The sequence below is a fragment of the Rhopalosiphum maidis genome, chromosome 3, assembly GCF_003676215.2.
Source record: "Rhopalosiphum maidis isolate BTI-1 chromosome 3, ASM367621v3, whole genome shotgun sequence".
In the NCBI taxonomy this organism is placed as follows: domain Eukaryota; kingdom Metazoa; phylum Arthropoda; class Insecta; order Hemiptera; family Aphididae; genus Rhopalosiphum; species Rhopalosiphum maidis.
In genome coordinates, this window is record NC_040879.1 from 60,049,835 (window position 1) to 60,063,883 (window position 14,049).

General features: G+C 25.2%; 1 protein-coding gene across 3 annotated transcripts; it reads left to right on the top strand.

Annotated features, from left to right (window-relative positions):
• Nucleotides 1-479: 479 nt before the first annotated feature.
• On the top strand, nt 480-11,589 carry LOC113556441 (PHD finger protein 14-like). Of its 3 annotated transcripts, none has more exons than XM_026961389.1 (18): nt 480-697; nt 2,075-2,233; nt 2,353-2,501; nt 2,564-2,681; nt 2,737-2,865; nt 2,940-3,177; nt 3,755-3,859; nt 3,988-4,160; nt 4,222-4,393; nt 5,072-5,204; nt 5,275-5,431; nt 5,684-5,855; nt 5,909-6,050; nt 6,119-6,173; nt 6,276-6,433; nt 6,486-6,697; nt 6,974-7,082; nt 11,549-11,589. In XM_026961389.1, coding segments are annotated over exons 1-18 (2,394 nt in total). In that variant the 5' UTR covers nt 480-696; the 3' UTR covers nt 11,561-11,589. The 3 variants fall into 3 exon arrangements, with proteins under 3 accessions (XP_026817190.1, XP_026817191.1, XP_026817192.1); XM_026961390.1 differs by having other exon boundaries at nt 6,125-6,173; XM_026961391.1 differs by having other exon boundaries at nt 5,696-5,855.
• The last annotated feature ends 2,460 nt before the right edge of the window (nt 11,590-14,049 follow it).

The following is a 14,049-nucleotide window of genomic DNA, read 5'->3' on the forward strand; positions in this document are numbered from 1 at the left end:
TACCAATTACTAATTAGTAATAATTACAACAACGAACCTGTTGTTCCAACGCACGAACATTGAACTATACGATAAGATAACCATATCATAATTAACATTATATAGTTTAAACTGAATAAAGCGCGCACGAATAGGGATGCTGGATTGATATGATAATAATAATCAGTATCACGGATAGATATTATCAAAGTGTGAAACGACATATGATCGTTGATTGTCGCATTATCGTTTCATAATTCATTCTGCAGGTTAAACGCCGCCCTGTTTACACGATTCGCGTACAATTGTAGGTAGTTGGTTGTTATAGTTGTACCCACTACCTCGTTAAAATACAGCAAAAGCATTTTTGTTGATACCAGGAACATGGTCAGTGCTACTATCTTCAATCGTAGCCCATAGATGTATAGCAATTAAATTTTTTATTCCAGTATATTTATCTCCGGGGAAGTAAAACGCATTGCGATTTGCGAAACGCCCGCGCTCTAATGAATGCTCACAATGGCCGGTTTGGTAATGGTCACACACGCTCACAATTATTAACAGTTTCACTCGCGTAAATAATTATGTTCATCAATTGTATATTATTTACGAACTCATTGAATTCAATTGCATTATTGTTTCTCGTTCACTCGTTTTTCAATGTTAATTGAATACAAATTTTATATTGTATTAACTTGAAGGATATACGTACAGAAAAGTAAGTTTACCAATTGTTATCATCACACACCCACACTACTTAGTAATTTTTACTTCTGCAGTCTTTATTTATATCTAGCAACAATTTCTGTCGTAGTTTCGGCTGCTTAAAAATAGGATATTTACTTATGTTTATTATTAGTTTAAATGTCATTATCTATTCTTAGCTTTTTTTTAAATACATTTTTTTGTTATTCTGTATATTATGTAAAGAGTTTACAATATATGTAATCTGTCTATCCAAAAATCTAATTTTCATTATTTTAATGTTTTGGTAAACAGATATGACTTATACTAGATAATATGTACTTAGGAAAAACTACTGTTAACGAGTGTTAAACAATCTTAAAAAGAAGTGAGGACTCATGTACATATATCTCATTAATCTTATAAATATAATAAATAATGTCCAGTTGAATTAATTTTTTATTTTAAGCCAAAGTGAATTAATATAATATTATCAACTGTAAAGGTTGATATAGGCCATGTAGGCCATCTTTTAGGTTTTTATTGATCATTTTGAAATGAGCTATGACTGTAAAATATAATAATTTTAAAATGCTTATAACTGCCTTTGAAATTGCAATTGAAATAAAAACCAACGGGGTATCTTAGTAAAAACTTTTAAATTTAATATTACGTCAATTTACCCTTATTTTAAAACTATCAATTCAAAATTAATTCTGCTGTACATAAATTTGGTATTATGTATATTTGTAAGATGGAGATAACATATGCGAGTGTAATGGTTTCTTAAAAATATTCAAGAGGGCTGGCTAGTAAGCCAAATGTATTCTCCAAAAAAATATTCGAATTCGATCAGAATTGTATAAGTTTAATAACTTATAATCAGTAAAATCAAATTAATGACAATATTTCTACAAAAACTTTGTGTCAATAATACAAGTTTTAATTTTATTTGTGAACATAGCAATAATATATTATCAGTAGTCTGTATTAGTACTTTAATATTTTTAATATGCTAAAATCACATAGATTAGATCTAGTGTAAGATATAACTGTTTGTTATCTACTTGTCCTTGATTAAGTTACATACTAGGTTGAAAAAAGGTTTACTATCAATCTTTATATTATCTATATTTTAATTACATTATTATGTGTAACATTATAATTACTAGTTAGTATATATTTAAATATTTAATAGTTATATTAACTAAAAGTTTGATAGGAGTTTTATTTAGGATATTATATTCACAAAAGGGTTATTAATACTTTTTATAGGGGTAAAAAAATCAAGACTAGATCTATTAATTCTCTGTATAATTTAGTATATTACTGTTTTAAATATTACAAATATTATATTAGAAATTGCAAGCTAAGGCAATATCTGTATATAAGATTTTTATAATTTATATAGTGGAACGTGGACCTGGTAAAAGAAGAATTAAACCTCCTGTTAACCTGGAATTAATAGATTTTTATAGTGAAAGTTCATCTGATAGTGATTTCAATATTGAAGATCACTATGTTAATAGTGAATCAGATTCTGGAGATTCAAATTTCAGTTTTACTGATGGTATGTTTAAAAAAATGAATTTAATTTAATTGATTTTATAATGTTATTTTTTTTTTTTTATTTTATTCAATGTACATTCTTAAATATTTGTATATATAAATATACACATATTTCAAAAGATGGCAGTAATAAAAAAAAAACTGAAGAAGATGATGGTAATAAAAAAAAAACTGAAAAAGATGATAAAGATAATATTAAATGTAGCAATGATAGTATGGCTATTGATTGTACTAATCTCAAGACACCAAAAAAAGATGATTCTATAAAAGTAATACCTTTAACTGTAATGTAAGATTGACTTACTATTTAAACATATTAAACATTTTTCAGGTGAATATTAAAGAAATAGTAGATACAATTCGTATTTGCAGTATTTGCTTAGGTGATGATAGTGATGTCGTGAATGAGTTAATAGATTGTGATGAATGTGGTATATCAGTTCATGAAGGTAAATACTTTATAATTAATGTAATCATAGTAAATAATAAAACATTTATTTTTAGGTTGTTATGGCATCTCTGATTCTGAAAGTGTAAATTCATCTATTTCATCATATTCCACGGAACCATGGTTTTGTGAAGCTTGTAAAGCAGGAGTAGAAAATCCTACTTGTGAATTATGTCCTAATTTAGGTTTGTAAATTTTTGAAAAAATTCTGTAAACTATACATCTATAACTTTTGATTGAATATATATATTTTTTTTAGACGGGATATTTAAGGAGACAGATAATGGAAGATGGGTTCATTTAGTATGTGCTCTTTATGTACCTGGTATAACTTTTGGTGATGTTACAAGTCTCAGTAAACCCAAGTTATTTGCACACGGTACACCTCAATGGGGCAATAAAAGCTGTACTTTATGTAAAGATTATAGATTTAGTAGCACTGGAGTGACTATTTCATGTGATGCTGGAATGTGCCGAACACAATTTCATGTTACTTGGTATGTATAAGTATATATACTCGGTAAAATATAATGTTTACTGTTAAGTTAAGGAAAAATTAATAATTAAAAATTAGACCTTTTATTTTATCATATTGTAATGCAGTGTTTCTTAACCTTTGTATTATGGCAACATACTATTAAAAATGTTCATACTTTGTGACACACAATAAAAAATTATTAATTTTTGTAAATATAGTGTCAACAAGGTTTGTACATTTAATATTAGTACTTCCTGCGACACGTTTGAACTTACCCGGCAACACATTTGTTGAGGAACACTGTTGTAATGTAATGTCTCTTTTCTTGCATTCATACAAAATTTCCCTCCATTTTTATAAGATGTAACCCTCATCACATTATAGTAGTTCAGCCAGATATTCAACTATACTTATTAATCATATTTTACTCAATTTCTTACCTAACTTAACTTAATACTTATTACAGTAGTTGAGCTTTAGCTGACTTGATTAGATGATTTATCATATTTTGACCACAGCTTAAGCACACACACATGCACTTAAAATAATCTATTTATGCAAAATTATTTTTATAAATATTCTATAATATTAATTAGTTCTCAACAAGAAGGTGGTTTATCAGATGTAACAAGTCCAGAAACTGACCAATCAGATCCATTTTATGCTCATTGCAAGATGCATGGAGACAAACTGATAGCGAAGTTAGTACATCCATTTTTCAAATAAATAAGTGTTTTTTTTTTTAACAATATTATTATAAAGTAAATTAAATTGATAATTATTATGATTAATTAATCCGAAATTTATTAAGTTATTTTTAATTTTTAAGGAATAAAAAAAGAAATTGGCAAATACTTCAACTAAGAACAAACCAAATGAAATTAAAGCGTGAACAGCTGTCTTCAGAAAAATCAACTACATGGGAACGTAATCAGCGATGGCTTAGAAGATTACGATCCAAGTATGAACAAACTAAACAAATCAGTATTAAAACAGAGTCAAGTTAGTAATTTTATATTATTTATTTGTATTCAAATTGATATATTTATATATATTTTTATAGCATTTAAATCAAAAGTTCCTCGTGCCATTACAACATCAGCTTCATCATGTCGAGCCCTTTGGTTAAAAGCTGACTTAATGGGTATAAATACAACCTCTCAAGAGGTTATTGAAAGACAAATAAAAGAATTGCGTGATGTACCAAAAAAATGGAATGTACCGCCTGCATTTAGGTTAGATATTATTTATTTATTTTATATGGGCCAAGCTCAAGTTCATAATTAATATATAGGCAATAGTATTTAAATACTAAAATTGCAAAATTAGATACAATATAAAAGTAATATAACGTTATATAGCTATGAATTATTATTATTAAGGACTAAATTACAAAAAGTTTCAAATGAGTGAAAGTTTGGTGAGGTGAAAATATCAATATTTTATTTATTTATTGCTTATATAATTCTGTCGATGGGAGTAATGGCCGTAGCCAGGGGGATTAGGGTTCAGGACCCCCTCCCCCAAATTTTATAATAATATCTATAGTTAGAATTAACTGAAGAATCTTTATATAGCCCATAATTGAGTTTTTATAAAATAAAATAATTTATTAATGTCCTATTACAGCACACACATGGTTTTTAAGATTGTATTTTAATATGTAATGTACTTTGAACATATCTTTATAACTGACATCAGATCGTGTACAGTTTTGAATCAGATCTAATTTTGTTTATCACTTAAATAGAAAGTACTTAGGCTAAATTATGTAATCATTTCAAATTTTTAAAACAATGAACAAAATTCTAAAAGCCAGGTCTTTTAGACCATGAAGCGTGTGCTCTAGGGTTAAATAAATAAATATATATATATATTTTTTCTACTTCTATAAATATTTTTATCAATTTTAGCTTGGAATTTGTAAGTTATTTCTCAGATAGAAATTTAAGATTGACAAATTTAAAAAATCAGCTAAAACATTTTACTGACCAAAACAACAAACTCCGTGATGAACAAAAAATTGCACAAGAAAAATATAATCAAGTAATACAATTATTTAATAACATGCCTGCATTAAGTAATATGTGCTTTATTTTAACTGATTTTTTTGCAGGAGTTAAAAAAAAATGAAATTCAAAAACAAAAAAATTTGGAACTTGAAAATGTTATTAAAGCATATCATAATATAATTAATTTGTGCAATCCTTATGCTAATATTTTAGATGTAGATATATTTGCTGGAGAAGTTCAAAACGATCATTGTTCTTATAGTGAGTTAAATTTATTTTGTTATGAAACCTTATTAATCAATAATTTGTAAAACATTTGGATATTTGTTATATTCCGTTTTTATAATTTTTATTTACTAACAAACAGTTCAACTCCTACTCTTGCTGTTTTAAAAGCAGGTATTGGATTTTCAATAAAACATAATGATAGGTATTAAATTTATTATGTAGTTTTATAATCCATTATTATGCCATATGTGTTTGATCTTATAGTATATAATTAAACTCTAATAGTTGGTTTTTCAGATAATGTCCAATTAGATTTGTATAATAAATGTAGTATTTGTAGTCATACAAATGATCAACATTTACTGGCAAAATGTGATACATGCAGATTATACTATCATTTACGTTGTTTGAATCCACCACTGACTAGAATGCCTAAGAAAACAAAATTATTTGGATGGTAATTAGAGTATTGAATATTTTAGAAAAAATTTACTAAAGCATATGTTGCAGGCAATGCAGTGATTGTGAAAATAGTAATTCTTTTTCTGAACAACAAATCATTGATAAAAATGCACCTAGACAATTAAGATGTGGCGGTAAAAAGCAATCTATATCAGATAATCATAAATCTTCATCATTTATTGGTAACGATGTAAGTATTAAGTTTTTAATAAAATCAATGCTTTATTTATTCAATTAAAAACTAATAAAACATAATAGTTACAGGACTTCAATAATTCGACAAAACAGTATAAAATGCCAAATGGACAAAAAAGTAAGTGTTTAAAATATTTAATAGTTAAGATTTAATTAAGATGGTTTATCTAAATGTGTAATACACTAAATTTATATGATTGTATGAATATTATTATTTTAGAAGATAAAAAACATGAACAGAATAAGAAAAAAGATTCCAATAAAATCATAACAAATCAAGTTAAGGCTCACAAGCGTAAACATAAGTATGATGAAGATAATAATACTTCAAAATTGGAACCATCTGATAACCTAACTCAACATGGAATTAAGCTATTTGTAAGTTTTGATAACTTTAAAGATTTCAGTCATTTAAAGATTTTATATTTAGATTAAAACTGTACCAAGTACTAGTGGAGTCAAAACAACATCATCAAAATTACTTATTGGATCACCAGCAGATACAACACTACATACATCTAAAATAACTAAACCAGAAAAAAGTATTACACCACTAAGAATCAGCACGATATCAACAGATATTATGTTGACTCCTAAATGTAAAGCTTGTCATACAACCGGAACTAGAGCTACAATGGTTCAGTAAGTAATATAAATACAAAAATATTGAAGTAATTAATTTATAGCTGATGTATTATGATGCAGATAAATGATTATAAGATCATTTATTTTAATTGAGTAGTATGAAAACCTTTATTTTGTTGATTATATTTTAGTTGTTTGTTTATTATGATACACATTGGATATAAACAAAAACATTATTTTTCTATCAAAAATTCAGACAAAAAATAAGATTAAAATATGTTAAAAAAAACTAATATTTAATTTTAAATATCTTTACTTATTTTATTTCTACAGGTGTGATGAATGCAGTGAATATTTTCATTTTTTTTGTCTTGATCCCCCTGTAAAAAAAACACCAAAAGTTATTGGTTATTCATGGCACTGTGAAGAATGTGATCCAACGGTATGAAAATTATTTTTTTAAAGTATACTATTAGACATTAGTAAGGCCCAGCTTTATATACTATAAAAGCTTTAGAAATATGCATTTATGCCTTTATTTTGTAGAAATATATCCTTAAAAATAAAAAATAAAAAAAATCTTTAATTTTATGATTTTTAATATTTTTACATAACATCAATATATTTAAACAGAATAAAACTGAGCCATCTGTAAAAAATATACCTTTATATTCGGCAACAATTTTTTTAAGCTTACTAGACGTTGTTGCTCTAATTTTTAGCATTTTTTAATTATCAATAAATAAAATTTAATGAAAAAAATGACTTGCACTTGGATAACAACAAAACGAAAAATGCAAAAAAATACGACTAAAATATCATTCACAAAAACTTACTCCATAATTTATTATAACAGATAACTAGTTCTAGCAGAATTTTTATAATATACTAAAATAACATATCACTATATCAGATAGGATAAGGTTTCTTTTGTAAATTGTATAAACTATAAATATAACTATATTCGTAAATATGTCATTTATAATCAATATATTATATATTTTGCATTTAAAAACCATCTATATGTAAAAAAAAACCTTATAACAAAAATATGCTATACATGTCAAAAAAATGGCAAAATATGCAAAATAAAACTTTTTATTTAAGATCTATTGACTATGAATCAAACTTGTAGCTTATATAGTTACTTTTTAGATTGTTTGAAAAAAACATATAAATCCTGACTTTAGTCTTTACAAACACATTTGAATATAGCATATAAGTATTATGAATAATTAAGCATTTTTTGAAATTAATTCCTATAAAATCATGCAGAGGCGGTTTTTAGAGGGGCATAGTAGCCATGTCCCGCCAAGACATCTTACTCTTTATTTTGTCATATATTTTCATTGATTTAATTATATATAATTTTGTATAATATTAGTGTAAAAAAAATATTACCCACTCCTCACCTTAGACAAAGAACTAAAACCACCCTTGTATCTATAATCATGATGCATATTCTATGTGTATAACCATTTTGATTATCTAATTATTGTATAAAAACTATCATGCATTTTTCGCATTATTGTTTAAAAGATTTTCTAGAGATAACTCAAATTTAATGTTAATTATTTAAATTTAAAAATTGCCGGGATAATGTTTTGTTACCCGTTACTGGTTAAAATCAATTTTGCAATATTTATTAATTTTTTAACTATTCATTATAAAATAATTTATTAACATTTACTTTATATTTTTAAGAGTATGTTGTATATTATCCATGATTAAATTCCAAATTAGTAAATTGATAAAAGTTTTCTCACTAAAACATTGCTGATTATTAAGAAGACGTCACACCTGCATATGTTGTTACACCTTAAAAATGTACAAGATGGGAAATTTTCATTCAATACCAATTTTGTACTTAGCTTTAATATTAGAGTGAATTATTCTATAATTGGACTTATGGTTATAATATCTATGATTTCTTGTTAGTTTTTTATGCTATTTAAATTTTTATTCGAGGTATTAACTTTCTTATTTTAATATTTTATAAAATTATAACATGTTTAAAGATTAATATCATAAACAACCAATAACAGAAAACTGATACTTAAACTTTGATCATAGGTCGGCCACTTCATTTTAATATTAAAGGTAAAAACACAAAATGGATTCTACTGAACTTAAATTTGCTATCTTGTACTTTCTTAAAAAGAACATAACTCATGCAGGTGAAGCTTTCTCATAAATAAAATAAATGTTAGATTTAACTAACTACTATAGTTACTATTTTTTTTTAGTTTTCAAAAAATAATATTTTTGAAAATGATGAGGTAAAAATATTTTGGTTATTAAATTTTATAAGGATCTAGTGAGTTCTATTGCTGGACAAAATATATGAGTATAATAATATAATATTATAAAAAACAGAAAAGCAATACTCAACTGCTGGAAATCAAAAATAATAATTTAAAAATAGTTAGTATTAATTCAAAAATAAAAAAAAATATTATAGCCAATATAATTAAAACAAAAATATTATAAATATAAAATGTATATGAATTATTAGAGCTGAGTTTACTAATTTGAAGATATAAAGTAACCACATTTTTGTCAACACTCGTATTTATATAGTTATTTTTATTACGAGTAACTAATTATTTTTCAAGCTTTATAAAAATAAAATGATTAACAGAAATTTGTTGATTTTTTAATAATCTCGTAGTTACGGATATATTTTATAAATCGGTATTCAATTTTAAGTCATGCTGAATATTATATACAATTATAATCATTAAATATTCTTCTAAAGCATCTTGAAGACCATTAAGATCCATCACCGCAACATCAATAACTCTCCAGTTCCTCCTGTCCATTAACACTTTATCTGCGTTTGGGTTGGACCTAAATCATCTTTAGATCTTTCTAAATTCATTGGTTCAACATTGTCTGGGTCATCTCATGATATAGCTTTTCTCCGTCTTGCATTTAATTTCCATTTTTTTATGCTCCACTGTATTTCTTTAAATTTCCATACATACCTGCTCGTCTTATTGTTTATGATTTCCATAATATTGGCTTCTCTATACATAGAATGATGTATGTATGACTTATGCATAAGTATGCGTAGACTTCTGAGTCAAGTATGGTTAAATTCAATCTAACCACCCACCTCCACTGCCATGGCACAGCTACACAAGGAAAAAATTATAGAAATTTTCAATACAAACTTTGAAGTGACCTTTTTGTTGGTGACTGGAAAATGTAAACAATTATTTTTCATTATTTCCTACATACAATTCATCAATATTGATTTAAAATTTTAACCAAATATAATCTAATAAAACAATTCAAAAACGTTCAAAACATAATATATAATATTAACAATAATATTTATTTATTATTTAATTTGTATATATATATACATAACATACATTATTATCCTATCAAATAAAAAAATATAATTGTTATACTTTTTAAGATAATTCTACGATTTCTTTCAATTTAATATTTAAATTCTACAATGACCGACCTCATCATAGTTGATGTTACCTGTTTCTTCTTGTTTGATAGACATATATAAAAGAGTATTCAATCGTTCTTGGTTCATTATGGATCAAAGCTTGATTTTCATAACACTGTGTTTAGAAAGGGCTAGTTCACAACCACAGCTTGTAACAGGAATAGTAACTAATGACTTAAGAATAATTAAAATATTTTTAAAAATTGTTGATCGATCTCTGTTGAGCCATTTTATCAAAATTTAAACTTCTTTAGTTGTTGTTCCTTTTAATGTTTCAGTTATAGCCATGTTTTTTAGTAATTTTATTTTGTTAACATTAATGTTAAATAAAGTTGTAAAATATAAAATATCTTCTTCTGTAGTTTAAAAATTAATCTAATTCCCAACCCTTTCGATTAATTTAAGACTTTCTTAGTTGAATCCAACGTTTAATCCAGATATAATTTGATCAAATGCAAAATAAAATAAGAATGTTTCATTTCATCTTTTTAGTTTCCTCGAAATATTTATAATCATCGTTGTCACCAACCTTTTTTGATATTTTGTTTTTTTGATTTTTTTTTGTTAAGTAGTCAACTTATCACATCTCAATAGACAACCAGTGATCTTTAATTGTGCGATAAAATTATTTTATATCAATTTATTTTGTTATCAATTTTCTATGGCTTTAACGCTTTATTACTTTCTAAGGTACCAAGTACCCACCCACGTTATATAAACAAAATAATTCAGAGTATATATTTTCTATTATTGAATTTTTTGGAATACTTAGATCCAAGGAGTGATTCTTATAACTAGCGCATTATCATCTGAAAAATTTGTTAAATGTCCACTTAATGATAAAAAATTTAAATCATTAATTTGTATTAATCGTTAATTAAGATTGAAGATAATGAGTGCCATGTAGGCACCACATTTCATTAATTTTTATAATTATGGTTTTTTTTTTTTAAATTTTTACATATGTATTTAGAACGTGAAAATAAATATTATATATAATTGTTGAAATTAGAAATTATACAACAACATTTTTTATTAGTATATACCTATTTAAATTCATTCTTAGACACAAGCCATCATTGATGTAATTACTTATAAAGTTATAAAGAATACAAATACAGTTTCTAAGTCAATTATATAGTTAAATATTAACCATAATAAAGCAGAAATTATTTGTATATTTTTATTCTTATATATTAATTAATCTATAGTATTATATTAATGTCCAGTATATAAGTATCAGCTTTTATTTTGAAATATAAATATCATTCTGATAGTTTTATGTATGTTACTACTTCGGTATTTATAGAAAAAATATGGTATGATTTTTAAGTCTATGTTTAATGACATTTTATTGAATACTTGATATACATAAGTCAATAAGAAATAAAATTATAATATTAACTTAAATTTAGTAATTTGTTTTTATATTTTTATAGGACAGTGACTAAAAAAACTTGGAAGCACCATTACACAACATTATTATTTTTAATGATTATTTGTATTACATTTTTTTAAATAATAAAAAGATAAAGAATTTTGTATTACATTTGTTGTATTGTTAAATAAAACCTATAAGTCTATCATAATTATTTAACAATAATAATAGATAATTTTAGTTTTATACAAATTAATGTTTTCTAGTTTAAGTTTAAACAATTATTTTACAAACATTGCCCAATTCAATTTCCGGATTACTTCATCATTAATAAAGCTGATATTTTTCCATTAGTTAATGACTATAGTAAACAGTAATGGATAGATCATTTTTTAGCCTATCAGAAAATTGTAAGAGAACCTCTACCTAGTAAAAGCTATTTGCTCCACTAAAAAATGTGTGATCATTGACTATAATGTAGATAAAACTGTGCAGTGCCGCAGTCACTATTAATAGAATATATGAGAAATTAATGAATACCGTTAAGATTATAGCATATTGGTTACATAATTCTTCACAAGTTCACAAGGTATAAGTAGGTCGATATTTTTGAAAACTATAATCCATGTAAATCAGGCATATATACAGGGGAGGGGTTTTTAGGACTCACCCCCCCACACAAATAATTTCTAGTAACGATGAAAAAATTGTTTTATAACCCCCCCCCCCCCCCCCCCGATTTTTTTTTGTATACATGCCTGATGTAAATATACAATTATACAATTATCAATACAATATTCCTACTTAGATATACGAATAGAAATCAGAAAAATCTGAAGTGTTACTACTGTAATTCATTTCATAATTTGTATTATTAATATATAATTCAGTCATTAAAAATTTAATAATTGTTATAACATTTTAAAGTAGGTACTCTGAGATCATATTCTTGAAAAATATTAATTTAATTTGAATAATAAAAATAGTAATATTAATAATTCTTATATTTAATAACATAAAAATACAAAATTTAGATTTATGATTACAAAAAAAAAAAATTTAAATAATAACAACAAATTACCAAGTTTCTGATCTATTCAGAGTCCAGCTACGGTGCGTGAACAACATTTATGGAAATATTTAACTTTAGTGTGTAACTATTGGCTGCATTTGTGAATTTGACTTCATAAGGTAATTAATTTAAATTACTAAGAAAATTAATATATATAAATCGTTGTCTAATAATGTAACTAACGTACAATGTTTTAATGCCATAATTTAAATATTTAATGGAAAACGCAGTAAATGTACGACGCACCACACAAATTCACGTAATAAAATATAATTAACGTATTAATAACGTGTCGCTTTTTTGTATTTTTATAATTTTAGTGAAGGTTGGTCGTACTGAATTCAAAGTATGTGTTTTTGTGCATTATAATATTATGGTCATCTGAAATCTTTGTCCTACTGTACAAACTAATAACTTCTTTAGTATGTCAATTCCGTTGACTTCAAAAACCACATACTTTTGGACGTTTTGGTAAGTTAAAATCGCACTATTATCAAAATTGTCGTATCAAAAAACCGCACAGTTATGATTTCGACCCCAAAAAGGTCGATAAACAAAAAATACAATGTATATGTATAATGAATTATTTATTCTCATTATTCTCATATTTCATAAAAACAATTTATATATTCAAAAATTTAAAATATTAATTTAAAAAAATATAAAAACAAAAATTTAAAACTTTCAACGTTTGATTGGCTGAAACCGACTGCCAACGTTATTTAAAAACTTAATACGATTTCCGTCACGTAAAAATTCTTCCCGAAATTGAAACAAATGCTCCTAAAAATAAATAGGCAACTTTACTGACAACTAAAGACTTGATTATTGTATAGTACCTACTTGTCTTATAATTTTATCTTTTCATTAAAAATAGTGTGCGGTTTTAATTCACTCTTAAGTATGCGGTAATTTATTATAAAATTACCGATAAGCTGTGCGGTTTTTGTTTATCGATCTTTTTATGGTTAAAATCAAAATTGTGCGGTTTTTGGTTGCATCCGTATTCATGATCTGTCAGCAGGCCTGGATTGGGTTGGCGAGCTACCTTGCTAAGCACAGTGGGCCGCTTGCTAAAATATCTAGCTAAATTATTTTGCTCGATAAGTTTCTGGGTCACAATCCGGCCCTGTCTGTTACTTTTAGAATTACGATAGGTTGATATTATTTTTTCCGAAAATGTTGCATTTATTATTCTATTAGTATTTAATTAATAATATATATTATTTATAGTTTATACCACATATTATATCAACTTATAACTCAAAAGTTAATAACATCTTTCTGTAAATATCAAAAATAGGTTATTATTATTAATAGGTATTATTAGTTTTTTTATATATATTATATTTTATTCGTGTAAATAATAAAACTTAAAGTGATTTATGAAAAATAGAGCTGGAGCTTCAGAATTTTCAAATAAGTTAATTAATAACCGCTTATAACATATACTGCTATGTACAAATTATCTTTTAATTATAATTCATGTT